General features: G+C 44.4%; 1 protein-coding gene across 2 annotated transcripts in view; it reads left to right on the top strand.

Moving 5' to 3' along the window:
• Window positions 1-16,627, top strand: part of TJP3 (tight junction protein 3) — a 69,801-nt gene that overhangs the window by 19,764 nt on the left and 33,410 nt on the right. For both annotated transcript variants that reach the window (XM_087703280.1, XM_087703279.1), the window contains exons 2-3: window positions 11,947-12,003; window positions 13,749-13,873. In XM_087703280.1, the coding sequence (XP_087559406.1) occupies window positions 11,956-12,003; window positions 13,749-13,873 (173 nt within the window). In that variant the 5' untranslated portion in view covers window positions 11,947-11,955. The remainder of the gene's footprint in view (window positions 1-11,946; window positions 12,004-13,748; window positions 13,874-16,627) is intronic.

Raw genomic sequence — 16,627 nt, 5'->3', positions numbered from 1 at the left:
CTATCTTGCTGAGGCATGGAAATTTTGGACTCATGACAGCTTGTGGCCATAATGGAGCCCAGAATCGTGAGTGTAACTAATGTGGGCCGTTAAACAGGTCACCACGTGACTGCACGCAGTTCTGTGATCTATTCCGTGGCAGTCATTAAGCAAACGCCACGGTCATTAAGCAAATCCATGGTCTGCAATGGGTGTTTTGTGCAGGAAACTGGAAGTAAAGGCTGATTTTCGGCAGAAAATGTCATAAATCAGTCATGTGACCATAGCATCCACCCAAAACGTGACCATGGGGAAAGGGGTGGATGATGGGAATTTTGAATCTGGATCATAACCAGCCCTGGGGGAGATCTGTCGTATCTTTGAATGGTCACTAAGTGATCAGTCGTAAGTGGAGGACTATTTGTATGCAGTTGGAAGGCCTAAAAGACAGACTAGGGACCGATCAATCTGGAGAAAACCTATTTACGTAGTCGTGATGGGGCAATATGGACTTGACACATGAAGAGACAAGCTCACAACATTCTCATTACTTTGATATTCATTTAGCCTATTGCCAAATTCTAAGTCAGTGTTTCTCAACCTTGTCAACTTGAAGATGTCTGGACAGCGAATGCTGGCTGGGGAATTCTGGGAGTTGAAGTCCAGACATCTTCAAGTTGACAAGGTTGAGAAACACTGTTCTAAGTTATTCAGCCTTTTAGTATAATTTTGAAATACTCACCTAATAAATTGATTAGGAGTCGTTGCTGATGTTATCTGTAGTGAATTGTTTGTTTGTTTGTTCAAACATACGGTATTTATTTTATCTAGCTAATTGTGGCATTTTTGGCACCAGTTCGGTTTTTAGGCATTCGTTGTTTAGGAATATAAAGTATGTACATTCTTGGGTAAAATTGAAGGCCAACTAATCTAGCATCTTGTTTCCTATAAAATTGAGTCTGTAGTAGTATTCATTTTATGTTCGATTCTAAATAATCTTTTTTAAAGAAGATAAACTAATGTTCAAATTAAGAAATAGTCTAATTTTTAAGAAGAGACTGGACAGCCAATTGTCTGAAATGGCATAGGTCTCCTCCTTGAGCAGGGGGCTGGGTTAGGAATATAATCTAACGGTTAGGTTGGCAATATATAAATCATGTAACAATGTTGTACCTGTTTCTTTAAATCATACTGTAATATGTGATTGGTTGCTGTTTTCCTCAATCGGCCATAAGAGGGAGCCAGAACGACTGTTAGCTCTCTGTTAGATGCTGGGCTGATCTGATCTGAGTGTTTTTGGAAGCTGGCTGTTAGAAAGTGCCGTGAGCTATTGTACGTTTTGCAACTGCTAGCAAACTTTGAGTACTGAACTGATTATATGATACTGGACTATGTTATTTGGATTATCCCTTAACTGAAAGACGTTGATGACTGACTGTCTTATCCGTGTATGACTTGGACTGTTTGATGGACTCTGATATCTCTATTTCCATGAAAGTAAAAGCCTATTTAAACTGCAGTGTCTCCGTATGCTGGTTTGTGTGTTCTCCAACACAACTCTCCCAACGCTTCTTTGAACGCACACGCTCTCCCAACGGGGAGCTTACCTAACAGGCTGGACTAGAAGACCTCTAAGGTACCTTCCAGCTCTATTCTATTCTAAATTCTAAATCTCAGGTAGACTGCTTTTGCAGCTGCAGGTTCTATTTCCACAGCTTTATCTTCATCTCTGTTGGGTTTATGAGGACCAGTGGCCTCTTGTTGTTGGCTTTCTCTTGAGATAGACTGCTTCTGAACCTAGAAGTTCTTTTTGGTATGCACAATACAGATAGTCCTCACCTTACAATCATTTTTAGAGACCATTTGAAGTTATAACGGCACCAAAAGAGTGACTTATGACAGGATAAAATGTGAATTAAAATATCAAAGTGAGACGTGGCAGAAAGAAGATATAAAGACCTGCTTTTAAGACGTGTACAAAGGCAGGAAATGTCAAAAGCCCAAAACCACAGAGTTCAGCTAAAGTTCTTACAAAGCCATGTAGCCATTACCTGTGGCCCAAGACGAATTAAGACAGTATCTACTAATAAAGCTTCTTTTCTCAAGATAACCAATAAGAAATGGATTAAGTGTTTCCGTGTTGTGCTGCTTTTGAGAAAGTATAAGAATACGTGCTTCCATGAGAAGGGTTGTTCAGAAGTTACTTGCTAGCGTGACCCGTCAAAAGCGCGAACGTCATAAGCGCGCTGACAACACTGCGCCGCTAAAACCGCGATTTCAAAAGCGCGCTGACAACAGCGTGCCGACTGAAGCGCGATTTCATTTAAGGTAAGATTTACAGTTAGGTTTAGGGTTAGGTTTAGGGTTAGATTTAGGGTTAGGGTTAGGTTTAGGGTTAGGTTGAGGGTTAGGTTGAGGGTTAGGTTGAGGGTTACGTTACAGCGCGCTTCTGTCGGCACACTTTTGTCGGCGCGCTTTAGGGCTAATTAGTCGCTAATTCGTCGCGCGGTTTTGTCACCGCGCTTTAGACACCGCGGTTTAGTCAGGCGCGCTTTTGTTGTGCGCGCATTTGTGGTGGAACCACTTGCTAGCTTTTGACTAGCGTTTCTGAACCTGGCTGCCAATAAACTTCTCCCTGATCCCGAGACGTCCTAAGTCCTGTTATTTTCTGCAACACTCGCAGTTAGTCACCGTATCAGGTTTAGGTTTATTGGATTTATATGCCGCCCTTCTCCCAAGGACTTAGGGCGGCGAACAACATAAAAGAAAACACTTATTACAAAAATTAAAAGGGACATTAAATAAAGTATCTAAAAAAAACCCCAATTGATATTTACAATAAAAATTTAAAAATTAAATTAAAATTAACAACCAAATTAATCCTATATTTTATTCCATTCAGGCCAGGCCGGCTTGCTGGAAAAGCCAACTTTTTAGGGCACGTCGGAAGGACCGGAGGTCGGGGATTATACGAAACTCTGGGGCAGCTCATTCCAGAGGGAAGGCGTTCCCACAGAGAAGGCTCTCCTCCTGGGGGTCGCTAGCCGACACTGTCAACTCTGTGGGATCGCACTGGACGATGGGAGGCTACCGGTGGCAGTAGGTGGTGTCGCAGGTACCCTGGGCTTAAGCCATGGAGCGCTTTAAAGGTCATAATTAGTACCTTGAATCGCACCCGGAAGACAACCGGCAACCAGTGCAGGCCGCCGTATCAGAAATTCGCTGCTTGGCAACTGGCATATATTTACCAGATATTGCTATTTGCAACTTCCCCAGCTGGCTTTGCACAAGCACAGTCAACGGGGAAAGCCTGATTCACTTAATGGACACACGATTCACTTAACAACTGCAGCAATTCGCTTAACAAACTGTGGCAATAAAGGACGTAACGTTGGGTGCAATTCACTTAACAACCAACTTCCTTAGCAATGGAAAGCATGTTTTGGCTCCAATTTTGCAAGTCTGCCTAGGCTCCATATCTTTGAAAAATCACTGTATCACTAGAATTCCATTCTTACAGGAACAGAAGGAAAAAATAACGAGGCTATTTTTTTAGACAGTGTACAGAAGGTCAAAACAGTTATGTAAGACTATATTCAAACATATTAAATGATTTTACTAGATCAATTCAAGTTTTTGTTCTTTAATTGCATATTTCTACAGTTTGCAAACACGGAGACTTCCTTATATGAAGTACTTTTGGTTCATAACTGTTCTGACCTAGGCTTCCCAAAAGGACGAAGCCGACTCCTTGTCCCAGTGGTGGGTTCCAGATCCCGTTCCAACCAGTATGGTTGGAACAAGGCCGGCGGCGTCCACATCAGTGGTGGGTTTCAAAAACTTTTCGAACCTACTCTGTGGGTGTTGCCTCCTTTGTGGGAGTGGCTTGCCAGCCATGTGACCTGATGGGAGTGGCTTGTCGGCCATGTGTTTTCTCTCTCTCTCTCTCTCTCTCTCTCTCTCTTCTTTTTGTCTGTCCCTTTTTCCTTTTTTTCTTTCGTATCTTTCTCACTTTTTCTTTCTTTTTTTCTTTATTTCTTTCTTCCTTTCTCTTTCTCTCTCTTTGTGAGTCTGTGTGTCTGTGTGTGTCTGTGAGTGTGTGTGTGCACGCGTCAGTGGTGGTTTCAAAAAATTTTGAAACCTCTTCTGTAGGTGTGGCCTGCTTTCTGGTGGAACCTCTTCTAACCGGTTCGGTAGATTTGACGAACCGGTTCCACCGAACTGGTGCGAACTGGTAGGAACCCACCTCTGGTGCATATGCTCTCAGTGTACATAAAGAAAAATAAAATAGAATGCATTCATCAATAATCATAAGACACAACACTTAGTGATAGTCATAGGTTACTAATAAGCAATCAAATCGTACTAGGAAACAAATAAAACAATATAAAATTTAAAGATACAAGCAACAAGGTTATAGTCATAAGTGGGGAGAGATAGGTACTAGGAAGGAAGAGAAGAATAGTAGTAATGCAGTCTTAGTAAATTATTTGATAGTGTTGTGGAGGTCAGTTGTTTAGCAGAGGGATGGCATGCGGGGGGAAAACTGCCCTCCTCTCTAGTTGTTCTGGTGTGCAGCGCCCTATAGCATCGTTTGCATCTAAGTCAACGTGTGTAGAATCAAACTCCGGCTTTAATGACAGAACTGGGTTGTTGTTTTTAATAACACAATAACCAACATGACAAACTCTACCTGAACCATCATAACAGCGTGAATAGAGATTTATTTGTGGACAGGGATGGTCTCAAATGTCCTTTCCACTATTGAAATCATGCCTAAGGGAGGAGACAGAGAAGCTGGCAGGAAGACAACCCAGCTGGTGACCTCCAAGGCCTTCTGCTGGCTTGTGGGGGCTGCAGATGGCCCCAAATTATCAATCCCAACCCCTTTTTTCCATGGGATTGAAAACTGGATATATATATATCAGTGGTGGGTTTCAAAAATTGTTCGAACCTACTCTGTGTGTGTGGCCTCCTTTATGGGAGTGGCTTTCCACCCATGTGACCGGATGGGAGTGGCTTGACACCCATGTGACTGGATATGAAGATGCCAATGACACTTGTCAGAATCACCTTAAATTACCTCTCACACAGCACTGGCATCCATAAGAATATGATGTAAACTTGTTTTTTAAAAGGCATCTTTGGTTTGCGTTAAAACAACTTCAACACACGCAATGTTCTGATTGCACCACAAACGCAGTAGTCATCCTTACCTTTCACAGAGGCCCTGAGTTTTATCAAGATGAGCATGATAGTGTAGAATAATCATATCCAAAGACCAGTGGTGGGTTTCAAAAATTTTTGGAAACTCTTCTGTAGGTGTGGCCTGCTTTCCGGGTCCACTGGTGGAACCTCTTCTAACCAGTTTGGTAGATTTGACGAACCGGTTCTACCGAATAGGTGCGAACTGGTAGGAACCCACCTCTGGTCCACATGGATGCGTGCATGCGTCTTAGCGCCTCTGCGATGCTCCAGCTGCCCAGCGGAACATCGCACAGCCGCTATATGTGCCGTGCACATACGCGGAAGCCCCAAAGACTTAAAAGACCAGTAAGGAGCTCAGGCGGGTGGGTGGGCCCTCCGGAGCACCGTACTGGAATGGTATCCAGTGCTCCGGGCAGGCTCAGGTATGCCCGTAATGGGGAGTACCGCCTGCAACCCACCATTGCCTCGTCCTGATAAAACCCCTTTTATTTAGTTTAAAGTGAATTCCTCTCCAGCAAAGTCCCGGCCTTTCAAGTGATTTCACAAATACAGACCTTGGAGAGTTGCCAGGCTGATATCTTCCAAACACCACGCTGTAGCAGACAATATTTGGCAAGAAGTCAGGAACAGATCTTCACCCTAATGAATTGAACTAATTGTCTCCTGCAAACTCCACTCCCCTTTTGCTCCTCTTTATTCCCTATGGGAAGGGCCATTCACTGTCCACCTGTGCCTTTACTCCTTGTTCCTTAGCTGTTCCCTTCGTCTGGCAACTCTGCGCATGCACACACTGGGAACAAGCTCCAGCTGTTCTTCTGCCCCACTAATCTCCGACTCCGAAGGCAGCTGATAACTGACATATGGCTCTGGCCCCCTCTCTTCTTCCGACCGAGAGCTCTCGTCAGAGTCTTCCCCAGACTCCAGGACCGGCCCATGTTCCTCCCCAACCTCCTCACTGTCTGAATCTGCTGCCAGATCCTCTAATAACATCACGTGCACAATAATATAATGTGCACCAAAACAGGTTGATCCCCTACCCCTGAGGCTTTCCATGAAATGTGAGTAGATGCCCTATTTGGAGTGCAAACATTTTAAACAGTTGAGGAACATTTTGACCCCAAAATTGTTTGTTCTGAGCCAGGCATATTTCCAGGGTATGAAACACAGTATTCTATTGCAATGTGGTTTTGCATGAAGTTAAATGAGGCCCTTATGCAATGTTGTAGTGGAACAGCTTAGCACAAAATGCTTTGCAGTTTACTTTGTACTTTACCTCTTTCCTTTTGTGAGAAGAGGACTTTCCGTTAATATCCCAAAGGACATGATAAATCTTACAAGCTGCTAGATCTCAATAAGCATTATTACTTTCCCCTCCCCAGCTGAAATGGGTTCAGGCAAGCAAGGGACATGGTGGAGGGAACCAACCTAAAAAGTCAAGATGGTGAGGATTGCAAGTATGCAATTAAAGTCTTGTTCCAGAAAGGCAGTTTTGTTTAGTGGTGAAGGCACCAGCTAGAAAGCGGGAGACTTTGAGTTCTAATCCCGCTTTAGGCATGAAAGCTGTTGGGTGACTGTGCAAATCATTAAGAGACAGTGAGTTGGATAATCACTTAAATATGAGCCAGCTGTGCGCTGCAGCTGCCAAAAAAAAGCCATCACAGTTCTAGGCTGCATAAACAGAGGGATAGAATCAAGATCACGTGAAGGGTTAATACCACTTTATAAGGCCTTTATTCTCAAAGCGTGGACTGAATTGTCTCCAAAGTGAATTTCACACTTGGAATACCTTGCATCCAGTTTTGATCGCCACGATGTAAAAAAGATGTTGAGACTCTAGAAAGAGTGAAGAGAAGAGCAGCAAAGATGATTAGTGGATTGGAGGGTAAAGCATATAAAGAACGGTTGCTGGAATTAGGTGTGTCTCGTTTGATGAAAAGAAGGACCAGGCTACTTCAGCTGACTGCAGTTCTGCAGTTCGGCTGTTCAAATCTCACTGGCTCAGGGTTGACTCAGCCTTCCATCCTTCCGAGGTGGGTAAAATGAGGACCCGGATTGTTGGGGGCAATATGCTGACTCTCTGTAAACCACTTAGAGAGGGCTGAAAGCCCTATGAAGCGGTATATAAGTCTAACTACTATACTATACTATACTATACTATACTATACTATACTATACTATACTATACTATACTATACTATACTATACTATACTATACTATACTATACTATACTATACTATACTATACTATAGCCAATATCTCAGGAGCTGCCACAAAAAAGAGGGAGTCAAGCTATTCTCCAAAGCACCTGAAGGCACGACAAGAAGCAATGGGTGGAAACTAATCAAGGAGAAAAGCAACTTGGAACTAAGGAGAAATTTCCTAACAGTTAGAACAATCAACCAGTGGAACAACTTCCCTCCAGAAGTTGTGGAGGCTCCAACACTGGAGTTTTTAAAGAAGAGATTGGACAAACATTTGTCTGAAATGGTAAGGTTTCCTGCATGAGCAGAGGGTTAGACTAGAAGACCTCCAAGGTCCCTTCCAACTCTGTTATTCTGTTCTATTCTGTAGATTAGTTCTGATCCCCATTTAGACATAAAAGCTGACTGAATGACTTTGGGCCAATCACCAGGAGATGGCAAGATCGGGTCCTGCCTTAGGCATGAAAGCTGGTTGGGTGACCTTGGGCCAATCATCAGGAAACAGTGAGTTCTAGTCCAACCTTAGGCATGAAAGCCAGCTGGGTAACATTGTGAGGCTCGGGTGATAAACCAGTTTGTCAATTCCTGTCAGTACCCATGGATCAATTCTCAGTTAATCTGATTAAAAAAAAAAACCAAAACCAGGCCCTGCACTTGGAGGAAAAACAGTAGGAATAAAAAAAATGTTTTTTTAAAGTCATATCCCCATTTTTTATGCATTAATTCAATGTTTCTGAAGTGTGAACTGAATTGTCTCCCAAGATCCTTTTAGGGATCTGCAAAATCAAAATTATCTGCCAGCCTATCCTGAAAAATAATACCATATTAGAATCCCATCAAACCATTATGAGAAACTATAGTGATAGTGAACACATCAATCTTCTTTTTTAACTAGCCGATAACTCTGGAATACCTGGAGCAATTTCAACCAAACTTGGTACACAGATGACTTACTCCCTGTAGGCAAATACTGTGGGGGTAAGACACCCCTAACACCCCTCGGGGTGCGTGTTCTGTTAAGATACAGCCTGTTGTGCCTCAAAATGGCTTCTACTCTACTGCTGTAAAATGGCTTCTACTGTACAGCGCAGTGGAGTTGCCATGGTAACGGCTTCACAGTACTCCACAAGGGGACTCCCTCTGGTAAAGGGGAAAATCCAACATTAGAAATTACATTTGGTCCGGACATTTTCCCCCTATAAATAAATATCCGGGCAACACTGGATTATCAACTAGTTATTTATAAACAACAATAAAGGTGGGATTTATTATTACCTTGGTGACACAGTGGTTCGAGTGCAGTACTGCAGACTAATTCTGCTGACTGCCGGTTGCCTGCAATCTGGCAGTTCAAATCCCACCAGGCTCAAGGTTGACTCAGCCTTCCATCCTTCCGAGGTGGGTCAAATGAGGACCCAGATTGTTGGGGGCAAGAGGCTGACTCTGTAAAACCCCTTAGAGAGTGCTGTAAAGCATTGTGAAGCGGTATATAAGTCGAAGTACTAGTGCTATTGCCGCTATTAAAAATAAATGTGTACATAAATAAAAAATTTGCACCAAGAAAAGAATTACCAGAAGTTGCACATGACTCAAGGGAGTTGAGTCCACACTTAGATCTCGTGGGGTTAATTGGTTTGCACGAAGGGAGCCAGGGGAATATCTGAAATAAGTGTTTTCTTTGGCATTTTGCAGCTCATCTTAGTGAAAACACAACACTATCAGGGATCCTGGGCTCCCACTTTTGAATTTAAAAGCACAACAGAAGGGGACATCTCCCTTTGCATTTAATTACACTGGCAGATTTGTCTGGGGCACTTACTTGCAAATGCCTTGAGAATTGTTTCCATAAATATACCACAAAAGGCTGTGCAGAATCCCTCAAGGAGTTTGATACTTCCCTGCTCTTGCTCTTGGCAAGAAACGGTGGTAAGATTTGCTTCAGAGGGAAGATGACCTACTTTTCCTTTCCTTAAAATATTTCGGCGTTACGTTCCCGCTGCAAAATACCATCCAGTCCTTCAACTGAAAAGGAGGACAGGGAAATCATGTTCAAAGTCAGCTCTAAATCGCCTTTTAGCTCCCCCCCCCAAAAAAAAAGCTGCAACACTTGTGTAGTTATAAAACTACACAGTGGCGTAAATTGCTGCTGTGTAGTTATAAAAAAGCATCAGTGGTTGTTGAAAAGCTTTGGAGAATGAAACGCCAATCAAAACTGTAAATCCTGGGCTCAACGTCATACGTCTGAGGCCGTGATGGCGAACCTATGGCACGCGAGCCGTTGCCCCAGATCAGCTCCACCGCGCATGCGTGTGCCCCTCCCGCCATCCAGCTGATTTTTGGATCTCTGCTGCGCATGCTCAGGGGGCAAGAGATGTGCTTGCATGCATGAGGGGGTTGCAAGGGCAGGGGGCATAGGGGAGTGCGCTGCGCACCCCACAGCCTGTTTTTGATCCCAGGATATGGCAGGGAGACCTACTAGGGGCATGGGGGGGAGCATGGGGGTCACACGTGCATGCGCAGGGGAGCGGGGGGTGCATTATGGTGTGGGCGTGTGCTGTTGTTCGCGCGCACGCTTGCACTTTCGGCATGCAACGACGAAAAGGTTAGCCACCACTGGTCTAGGGCAATGCTTTTTAATTTTGGCCACTTTAAGATTTGTGGACTTCAACTCCCAGAATTCCCCAGCCAGCCTTCTGCCCTTCAGTAGAATCTGTTAATTCTGTATATTCGTCACCACCCAGGGTCACTTGGGATAGGCAACTATAGAAATTAAATACATAAAAACAGAGGAAATGGGCTGCTTATGGGTTCTCCATCGCTGGAGGAGAAGATCCTGGATGGCCACCTGTCAAGGATGGATTAAGTCAAGGTTTCCCAACCTTGATAACATGCTGGATGGGGAATTCTGGGAATTGAAATCCACAAGTCTTAAAACCCAACCAAGGTTGGGAAATACAGAATTAAGCGGATACTAGGCATGGCAGAGGCTGGATTAAACCGGTGGTTCGTTAAGTGGCGGTTGGGCTTATGAAATCTAATAACAGAATAACAGAGTTGGAAGGGACCTTGAAGGTTGTCTAGTCCAACCCCCTGCTCAGGTAAGAAATCCTTCACCCTTTCATACAAATGTTTGTCCAATCTCTTCTTAAAAACTTCCAGAGCTGGAGCACCCACAACTTCTAGAGGCAAGTTGTTCCACTGATTAATTGCTCTAATCTAACTGTCAGGAAATTTCTCCTTAGTTCTAGGTTGCATCTCTCCTCGCTTAGTTTCCATCCATTGCTTCTTGTCCTGCCTTCAGGTGCTTTGACTCCTTCTTCTTTGTGGCAACCCCTGAGATATTGGAAGACTGCTATCATGTCACCCCTAATCCTTCTTTTCATTCAACTAGACATACCCAGTTCCTGCAACCGTTCTTCATATGTTTTGGCCTCCAGTCCCCTAATCATCTTTGTTGCTCTTCTCTGCACTCTTTCCAGAGTCTCCACATCTTTTTTACATGGTGGCGACCAAAACTGGATGCCGTATTCCAAGTGTGGTCTTACCAAGGCCTTATAAAGTGGTATTAAGACTTCACGTGATCTTGATTCTTTCCCTCTGTTAATGCAGCCCAGCACTACATTGGCTTTTTTGGCAGTTGTGGCACATATTTAAGTGATTGTCCACTAGGACTCCAAGATCCTTCTCACAGTTATTACTATTGAGCAAGGCACCACCTATCCTGTACCTGTGCATTTGGTTTTTCTTGCCTAAATGTAGGGACGCAGTGGCTAAGACGCTGAGCTTGACGATCAGAAAGGTTGGCAGTTCAATGGTTCGAATCCCTAGCACCGCATAAGAGCCGAGGTGGCGCAGTGGTTAAATGCAGCACTGCAGGCTACTTCAGCTGACTGCAGTTCTGCAGTTCGGCTGTTCAAATCTCACCAGCTCAGGGTTGACTCAGCCTTCCATCCTTCCGAGGTGGGTAAAATGAGGACCCAGAGTGTTGTTGGGGGCAATATGCTGATTCTGTAAACCACTTAGAGAGGGCTGAAAGCCCTATGAAGCGGTATATAAGTCTAACTGCTATTGCTATTGCTACTTGCCCCAGCTTCTGCCAACGTAGCAGTTCAAAAGCATGTAAAAATGCAAGTAGAAAAATAGGGACCACCTTTGGTGTGAAGGTAACAGTGTTCCATGCGCCTTTGGCATTTAGTCATGCCAGCCACATGACCACAGAGACATCTTCGGACAGCGCTGGCTCTTCGGCTTTGAAATGGAAATGAGCACCGCCCCCTAGAGTCGGGAACGACTAGCACGTATGTGCGAGGGGAACCTTTACCTTTGCCTTACTTTTAATATTCTTACATTTCTCAGTTTTAATTTTTCCAGTCAATATCGCTAGATATCACCCTATAAAACAAAGCTCTTAAGAGATTCTCAATCATTCCTAAGCATGTAAAAGGGTCAAGAAATCAAAATGTTTGGAAAACCAGTAGATAGATTTTCCTGGGATGTCTTTGGCTTCCAGAATTCCGCGATTTTTCAATAATTTTTCCACTTTTGGCTCTCTTTTAGGTTGCAGAGATGGAGGAAATGACCATCTGGGAGCAATATACCATTACATTGAATCGGGTAAGTAGAGTCATTGTAGCAGCCACCGGATGAATGGAATGAATAGTAGCAATTTCACCCCACAGGTGAAATTTATACTTCCACATTTCCTTGTTTGAAATGTTAGTTTTCGTATTAATATTTTTTTCTTTTCTTTTTCTATCTGCGATATTCATAGGGTAGATTTTTTTTTAATGTGGACTAAATGGACTTGTTATTAAATTATTTTGTTATATATTGATTTTATGTAGAAAGCATTCATCGTCTATGGAAATTCTCAGTCCTCCAGGTCATGGTTGTCCCAAAGGTGCTTTTTCAAAAGGCCGATGGACTTTCTTTGCTTTTCCATGAAGACATTTTGCTTCTCATCCAAGAAGCTTCTTCCGTTCTGACTGTCAGAACTGATGAAGCTTCTTGGGTGAGAAGTGAAACTTCTTCAAGGAAACACAAAGCCCAGTTGCCTTTTGAAAAACCGCCTTTGAGACAAAGCGGTCATTAGAATTTACGAACTCGCTGGGGTTCACTCAGTCTTTGAATCTCAGTAAATAAATAATAAAAAAAACAAAAGAAAGAGAAGATAATATTTGTAGCTCAAGGTTAAATTGTGAGCCTTGGTGCTCTGTGAATTTGGTGGTTATCTTGCAGACATTTCATTACCAAATTAGGTAGCATCATCCATGCTAATACAAAGTGCTCGGAGCAAAGCCCAACTTCATATTAACACTGATGAGATTACCTAGTTTGGTAATGAAACATCTGCAAGAAAACCATCAAACGCAGAGAACACCAAAGACCCCACAAAAGAAATGTTGCATTTATTTCTTTATATCAATTGGTATAACCCAGGGGTGGGTTCCTGCCAATTCTAACCTCTTCTATAGAAGAGGTTCCACAAAGCTACTGTGCCATTTAGAACCGGTTCCAGCTCCCTCCCCCCGTCCATCCGCACCATGCTTGCCCTACCCGCCACTCACTGATTGGCTGGCTCACCAATTGCCCTGCCCGCCTCTAAGAGTCCTATCTAAACCTTAAAGTCTTAAAGCTGTCAAGTCTGAATATCTCTGGGGTTTTTTATCTAAAGGGTTAGGGGTGCAAGGGTCTTGTAACTTGACAGCTTTAAGACTTGCACACTTCAATGCCAGAGTTCCTGAGCCAACATGACTGGAGGAGGAATTCTGGGAGTTGAAGTCCACAAGTCTTAAAGCTGTCAAGTTTAAACACCCCTGGGGTTTTCTTTCCTAAAGGGTTAGGGGTGCGAGGGTCTTGTCACTTGACAGCTTTAAGACTTGCGTGCTTCAAATGCCAGAGTTCCTGAACCAACATGACTGGAGGAGGAATTCTGGGAGTTGAAGTCCACAAGTCTTAAAGCTGTCAAGTTTGAACACCCCTGGGGTCTTTTTTCTAAAGGGTTAAGGGTGCGAGGGTCTTGTAACTTGACAGCTTTAAGACTTGCACACTTCAAATGCCAGAGTTTCTGAGCAAACATTTTGGTTGCTAAGCAAGAGCGTTGTTAAGTGAGTTTCACCACATTTTACAAGTTGGTCATGCCCACCCAGTCACATGACTACCAAGCCACTCCCACCCGGTTACATGGCTGGCAAGCCATTCCCACAAAGCAGGCCACACCTACAGAAGAGGTTCTAAAAAAATTTGAAACCCACCACTGGTATAGCCTTATACCTTCTTCCTTCATCCTTGGGTTATTTCCTGCTTTATTGGAATAAGAAGTGCAGGAAAAGATTTTAACGTTTTCTCCTTTCATCCAGGATCCCCGGAAGGGTTTTGGCATTGCCATTTCGGGTGGCCGCGATCGTCCAAACAGTTCCGATGGCGACACTTCTATTGTCATATCAGATGTGGTGCCTGGAGGCCCGGCTGTTGGACGACTCCAGTGAGTACTTAAGCAAGCTCACAAACCAGGGAAAAACAATAGTTTTTCTCTGGGACTCCCAAGACCCAGTTGCTGTTTGCCTTCTCTGATGTCATAGCAGTTTTAATCAATGGCTGGGGCAATGGACCACGCTTGCTGCTTTGGGGGGGGGGGAATTGTGTAAATTATCTCTTTGGGTACCAACTTGCATGCTCACTCAGTGCCTACACTGTGCCCACCTTAGCTGAGATGTTTCTAGCGGGAAAAGAGGATATTTCTTAAGTATAGCACTTAGAGGTAGCCCGCAATTTAGGTCACTTAGCAATTATTCAAAGCTACAACAAAGTTACGCTCCCTCTAAAAGGGACCTACCATCTAATTTTGGAGTGCTAAGGGTGGTGCACAGTGGTGTATTAAGCATCAAGCAGACTAAGCACGTGCTTAGGGCACCAGGCCCAAATGGGCACCACAAAGTTGAGAAAGAAAAAAAACCCAATGAAGTTTTGCACAGTATGTACAAAGGAGGAGAGCACCAAGATTTGTCAGTGTTTAGGGCACCAGTGAGCCCTAATCCGCCTGTTCTGCCTCGAGCATTGTAGGCTTGATCGGGGCATGCAGTTAACTCCACGCTTAGAAATCTTATTCAGATCAAGTTTATTATCAGGCAATTCTTAATAGCAAAACTTACAGTTCAGTGGTAATAGAGTTCTGACTTTCCATAATCTGTCCCATCACATGGTGTAAAAAGAGGATGATTTCACTCCCATGTTGAGCGGAGATACAAAACACTACTATTCCGGTTCACAATGGCATTCAAACTAACCGGCTATAAACTTTGCATGCGGGCAAAATGCCCCAGTGGCCAATCATAAACAGAGATGTGATCACATGTCATGGAACTACATTTCTCATAAGGCAGTCTCTGCCTACATTTCCCATGAGCTAGTTTCTTAAAGGAGACAGTTTTTAATTCCTACACTAGCTATTTACTGCTGGGCCAGCATCCCGCCACTTCTGGTGCACACAAACCAGGGGTGGGTTCTTGCCAGTTCTAGCCTCTTCTATAAAAGAGGTTCCACAAATCTACCGTGCCGTTTAGAACCGGTTCCAGCTCCCCCCCCCCCCCCCGTCCGCACATCGTCAAGATGAACAACGAGAGGAGGAATTCTGGGAGTTGAAGTCCACAAGTCTTACAGCTGTCAAGTTTGAACACCCCTGGGGTTTTTTTTTCTAAAGGGTTAGGGGTGCGAGGGTCTTGTAACTTGACAGCTTTAAGACTTGCGTGCTTCAAATGCCAGAGTTCCTGAGCCTACATGACTGGAGGAGGAATTCTGGGAGTTGAAGCCCACAAGTCTTAAAGTGAGTTTCACCACATTTTACAAGTTGGCCACGCCCACCCAGTCACATGGCTGGCAAGCCACTCCCACACAGTCACATGGCTGACAAGCCACTCCCACAAAGCAGGCCACACCTACATAAGAGGTTCTAAAAGAAATTGACTGACACAAACACACACATACTACCATACCACCATCAAAACCTGATCTGTGGGGGAAGAGGATCTGGATCTGGAGGCCACAGAGATCGAGGGGGTGTCTTCGTTGGCTTCGGAGGAGAATGGGGAGTCAGGCCAGGGCCTTTTACGATTGGGATGGCTTGCAGGCAGGGAGGAAGGGGGCAGGACGACCAAGAGAGGCTAAGCAGTGAACATGAGCTCAGGTGATGAGCACGGACTGCCCCCTCCTGATCCTCAAACATAAGAGAGTGGAGAGAAGACAAGACCAGCGCAGCCTAACCCAGCTACTCGGGAGGGGAGCGCTCCACACCTCTTCACAAGGCACACCTGGGGAGGGAGACTTAAGGGGACGCTGTGGGGAGGGGCATTTGTTGGGAACCAACGCTGAATTCGTAGAGTTTGGTATGGCGGTGCAGGCATTGGGCGTTTGCAAGACTGCTTGCTTCTTCCTTGCTTCGTGGACTCAATGCCGTGTTTCCGCCTTCATGGATTCATTGTATGCTCCTTGCTTCGTGGATTCATTTCCCTGTGTTGGAAGAAATGTCCTTCTGGGTTCGGCTCCAAGTGGGGGAAAAGACACTGGAGACATGGAGGCTGCTTGGAAAGGTGGTTTATTGGTGGACAGGACCACATGGCTTGAGTTCCTGAACAGAAAAGGTGATCACATGCTTCAATGTTGGGTGGAGAAGAAGAGAAGAGACTGAGATGCTGAAAGTCCCTGGTTTTATGCCCTCTCTGGCCTTTGATCTTGAGCTTGTATTCTGATTGGTTGTCAGACTCCCATGGGGCCATGCAGGAGCAACTCTCTAGGCTGCATTTTGAATCCAGGTTTGGTTGAGTTCTCAGATGCCATGTGGCAAGTTGGGTAAAGGGCCAATATTATTGTGCCTTAATCCCATCCCCCTTGGAGCTGAAGGGGAGAACTCTTTATTATGTAAAGTGGGCTAGCTTGGCCTTCTTAATGGCCCATTGGCAAAGTGGGGATGAGCAGGAAGCTACAGGGAGCTATTCTGTCTTTTAAAACATGTTTCTTCCTTTTCGCATCCAGAGAAATATTCTGCCTTTTCAATATTTTCCTAGGATATTTCATTTTTCTGGGAGAGGGCTGGGGGAATAACTTCCTACACCTGTTCGTCTGCTTTGCTGGATTGGGCACAGCCAGAGGCTGCTATGCTTGTGTGTGTTTTGCTCTGAGACTCAGAAACATGAGAGCGTTTGGGGAAGTTTGGAGCAATAAAGAAGTGGTTTGAACTGCCAGC

This window comes from Thamnophis sirtalis, unplaced genomic scaffold (genome assembly GCF_051295495.1).
Source record: "Thamnophis sirtalis isolate CommonGarterSnake01/CBP01778 unplaced genomic scaffold, rThaSir2_p1.2 scaffold_1, whole genome shotgun sequence".
In the NCBI taxonomy this organism is placed as follows: Eukaryota; Metazoa; Chordata; class Lepidosauria; order Squamata; family Natricidae; genus Thamnophis; species Thamnophis sirtalis.
This window is presented reverse-complemented; position numbering and strand designations above follow the sequence as displayed.